This window comes from Lolium perenne, chromosome 4 (genome assembly GCF_019359855.2).
Source record: "Lolium perenne isolate Kyuss_39 chromosome 4, Kyuss_2.0, whole genome shotgun sequence".
Lineage (NCBI taxonomy): Eukaryota > Viridiplantae > Streptophyta > Magnoliopsida > Poales > Poaceae > Lolium > Lolium perenne.
This window is the reverse complement of record NC_067247.2, coordinates 236,677,997-236,682,236: the sequence shown is the minus strand read 5'-3', so window position 1 is coordinate 236,682,236 and position 4,240 is coordinate 236,677,997. Positions and strand designations below refer to the sequence as shown.

General features: G+C 44.1%; 1 protein-coding gene across 1 annotated transcript; it reads right to left on the bottom strand.

Moving 5' to 3' along the window:
• Window positions 1–3,179: 3,179 nt before the first annotated feature.
• LOC139839306 (uncharacterized) lies at window positions 3,180–3,680 on the bottom strand. Its single transcript, XM_071829350.1, has one exon. It carries the CDS (start codon window positions 3,678–3,680, stop codon window positions 3,180–3,182), a length of 501 nt encoding a protein of 166 aa, XP_071685451.1.
• Window positions 3,681–4,240: the final 560 nt, after the last annotated feature.

Here is a 4,240-nt window from a genome sequence, read left to right as displayed (position 1 = left end):
TCAACATCAGCAACAAGACTATCAACCTTAGAAGCAAGAATATCAATTTTACCAAGCTTTTCTTCAACAGATTTGTTAAAAGCAGTTTGTGTACTAATAAATTCTTTAAGCATGGCTTCAAGACCAGGGGGTACATTCCTATTATTTTTGTAAGAATTACCATACCCGTTACCATTATTAGAAGGATATGGCCTATAGTTGTTACCAGAATTATTCCTATAAGCATTGTTGTTGAAATTATTATTTTTAATGAAGTTCACATCAACATGCTCTTCTTGAGCAACCAATGAAGCTAACGGAACATTATTAGGATCAACATTAGTACTACCATTCACAAGCATAGACATAATAGCATCAATCTTATCACTCAAGGAAGAGGTTTCTTCAACAGAACTACCTTCTTACCTTGTGGAGCTCTTTCCGTGTGCCATTCAGAGTAATTAATCATCATATTATCAAGAAACTTTGTTGCGGCGCCTAGAGTGATAGACATAAAAGTACCTCCAGCAGCTGAATCCAATAGGTTCCGCGAAGAAAAATTCAGTCCTGCATAAAAGGTTTGGATGATCATCCAAGTAGTCAGTCCATGGGTAGGGCAATTTTTAACCAAAGATTTCATTCTTTCCCATGCTTGAGCAACATGCTCATTATCCAATTGCTTAAAATTCATTATGCTACTTCTCAAAGATATAATTTTAGCAGGAGGATAATATCTACCAATGAAAGCATCCTTACATTTAGTCCATGAATCAATACTATTCTTAGGCAAAGATAGCAACCAATCTTTAGCTCTTCCTCTTAATGAGAAAGGAAACAATTTTAATTTTATAATGTCACCATCTACATCCTTATACTTTTGCATTTCACATAGTTCAACAAAATTATTAAGATGGGCAGCAACATCATCAGAACTAACACCAGAAAATTGCTCTGTCATAACAAGATTCAGTAAAGCAGGTTTAATTTCAAAAAATTCTGCTGTAGTAGCAGGTGGAGCAATAGGTGTGCATAAGAAATCATTATTATTTGTGCTTGTGAAGTCACACAACTTAGTATTTTCAGGAGTACCCATTTTAGCAGTAGTAAATAAAGCAAACTAGATAAAATAAAAGCAAGTAACTAATTTTTTTGTGTTTTTAATATGGAGAACGCAAACAAGATAATAAATAAAGTAAAGCAAGTAACTAATTTTTTTGTATTTTTTATATAATGCAAACAAAGCAGTAAATAAAGTAAAGTAAAGCAAGACAAAAACAAAGTAAAGAGATTGGAAGTGGAGACTCCCCTTGCAGCGTGTCTTGATCTCCCCGGCAACGGCGCCAGAAAAAGATCTGCTGGCGTGCAGTTGACGTGGGAGTTAGAAATCTCTGTGGTGTAATTTTCCTTCACGTCCCCGTCAACGGCGCCAGAAAAAGAGCTTGATACGCGTACAACACGCGTCGGGAACCCCAAGAGGAAGGTGTGATGCGTACAGCAGCAAGTTTTCCCTCAGTAAGAAAACAATGTTTATCGAACCAGTAGGAGTCAAGAAGCACGTGAAGGTTGATGGTGGCGGAGTGTAGTGCGGCGCAACACCAGGGATTCCGGCGCCAACGTGGAACCTGCACAACACAATCAAAGTACTTTTCCCCAACGTAACAGTGAGGTTGTCAATCTCACCGGCTTGCTGTAACAAAGGATTAGATGTATAGTGTGGATGATGATGTTTGCGAAGAACAGTAAGAACAAGTATTGCAGTAGATTGTATTCGATGTAAAAGAATGGACCGGGGTCCACAGTTCACTGGTGGTGTCTCTCCAATAAGATAAATATCATGTTGGGTGAACAAATTACAGTTGGGCAATTGACAACTAAAGAGGGCATAACAATGCACATACATATTATGATGAGTAGTGTGAAATTCAATTGGGCATTACGACAAAGTACATAGACCGCTATCCAGCATGCATCTATGCCTAAAAAGTCCACCTTTGGGTTAGCATCTGCACCCCTTCCAGTATTAAGTTGCAAACAACAGACAATTGCATTAAGTATGGTGCGTAATGTAATCAACACAAATATCCTTAGACATAGCATTGATGTTTTATCCCTAGTGGCAACAACACATCCACAACCTTAGAACTTTCTGTCACTGTTCCAGATTAAATGGAGGCATGAACCCACTATCGAGCATAAATACTCCCTCTTGGAGTTACAAGTATCAACTTGGCCAGAGCCTCTACTAGCAGCGGAGAGCATGCAAGATCATAAACAACACATAGATGATAGATTGATAATCAACATAACATAGTATTCCATATTCATCGGATCCCAACAAACGCAACATGTAGCATTACAAATAGATGATCTTGATCATGTTAGGCAGCTCACAAGATCGAACAATGATAGCACATGAGGAGAAGACAACCATCTAGCTACTGCTATGGACCCATAGTCCAGGGGTGAACTACTCACACATCACTCCGGAGGCGATCATGGCGATGAAGAGTCCTCCGGGAGATGATTCCCCTCTCCGGCAGGGTGCCGGAGGCGATCTCCCGAATCCGCCGAGATGGGATTGGCGGCGGCGGCGTCTCTGGAAGATTTTCCGTATCGTGGCTCTCGGTACTGGGGTTTTCTCGACGAGGGCTTCTTATAGGCGGAAGGGTAGAGTCGGGGGGCTGACGAGGGGGCCACACACTAGGGCGGCGCGGGCCCCCTAGGCCGCACGGCCCTAGTGTGGCGGCGCCTCGTCGCCTCACTTCGTATCGCCCTCGGTCTTCTGGAAGCTTCGTGGAAAAATAAGACCCTGGGCGTTGATTTCGTCCAATTCCGAGAATATTTCCTTTGTAGGATTTCTGAAACTAAAAACAGCATAAAACAGCAACTGGCTCTTCGGCATCTCGTCAATAGGTTAGTGCCGGAAAATGCATAATAATGACATAAAGTGTGTATAAAACACGTGAGTATCATCATAAAAGTAGCATGGAACATAAGAAATTATAGATACGTTTGAGACGTATCAATGCGCCGGAGGCATAAAAGGGGTCGGCTGCTGGGACAGGTGTGGAGGCAGGTACGGTGCAGGACCTGAAGGCCGCAGAGGACCGCCTCCATATCCAGGAATCGGAACACGAGGTGCGGCATTGGCGGTTGACATAAACCCCGAAGTAGTCTGACCTGTGGTAGAGAGCATGGCATCACAATTTTTCATAAGATAGTAGTTGAGAGCACATGTCACTGAGAGATGTCGACGGAACAACTGTGAGAGTAGCAACAAAACCATTGTAAGAGCCATTAAGTCCATTCATAATATAATCCTTGAGTTCATCATCATCAACAGTCTTCTCTGCAGTGGCCAGCTCAGAAGCAAAGCCTTTCATCTTGGTGATATACTGTTGGGTTGTCATGTCCAGTTTCTTGGTATTAATGAGTGCACCTCGGATGTTGGAAACCCTGGATTTGGACTGGGAGGAGAACAGCTCATGGATAGCACTCCAGATTTCAGCAGCATGGACCATACCATAGACATGAGAGAGCATATCCTCAGACAGAGAATTGAGGATGTAGCTCACAACCTGCTGATCCCGTGTGATCCAGGCATCATAGGAAGGATTGGGCAGTTGAATCTTTTTCTTGTCAGCATCCTCAAAATCAACAAACTCAGGCGGCGGCAGGTCAGAACCTTCAAGCAAGCGCATAACTCGAGCCCCACGAAGGGTGGGCAGAACCTAAGCTTGCCAGGAGAGAAAGTTTTCACGTGTCAGCTTGGTGGCAGGGGGAGTACCAATAGTCGGCATCCCAACAGACGAAGAAGAAGACGCCATCTGATCTGACTGTGGCGCGGCAGAGATTCGGTGGATTACGCTATCGCGGCAGGCTGGCGCGGCAGAACTTCAGCGGAATTCGCTGCCGTGGCAGGCTGGCGCTGCAGAACTTTGGCGAATTCTGCTGTCGTGGCAGAGGGTTTGGGTAAAAAATCTGAGCAATCAGATTGTTTGTCGGTGTATAGGCTAGGGTTTGTGGTTGTAAGGTTGTTTGGGATGCTCAAGCCAATCTGAGGGAGGGAATCGGCCAACGGTTGTAGAGATCGAGGGAGGAGCCCGTCGATGATGTCCTGTGGAGCTTGTCGTCGGCGACGGGAAGAAGAGTCTCGAGGGCGGCGGCGCTAGACGTCGTAGGAAAAGGAGAGGCATGATACCATGCTAGTTTTGAAAGGAACGGTCGTGCCCTCTTTCAAGGGACCGGTTGCATGTTATAT

Bases quoted from the DNA above. Each gene is read 5' to 3' on its own strand.
- LOC139839306 (XM_071829350.1), bottom strand. From the start codon at position 3,680: ATGCGCTTGCTTGAAGGTTCTGACCTGCCGCCGCCTGAGTTTGTTGAT.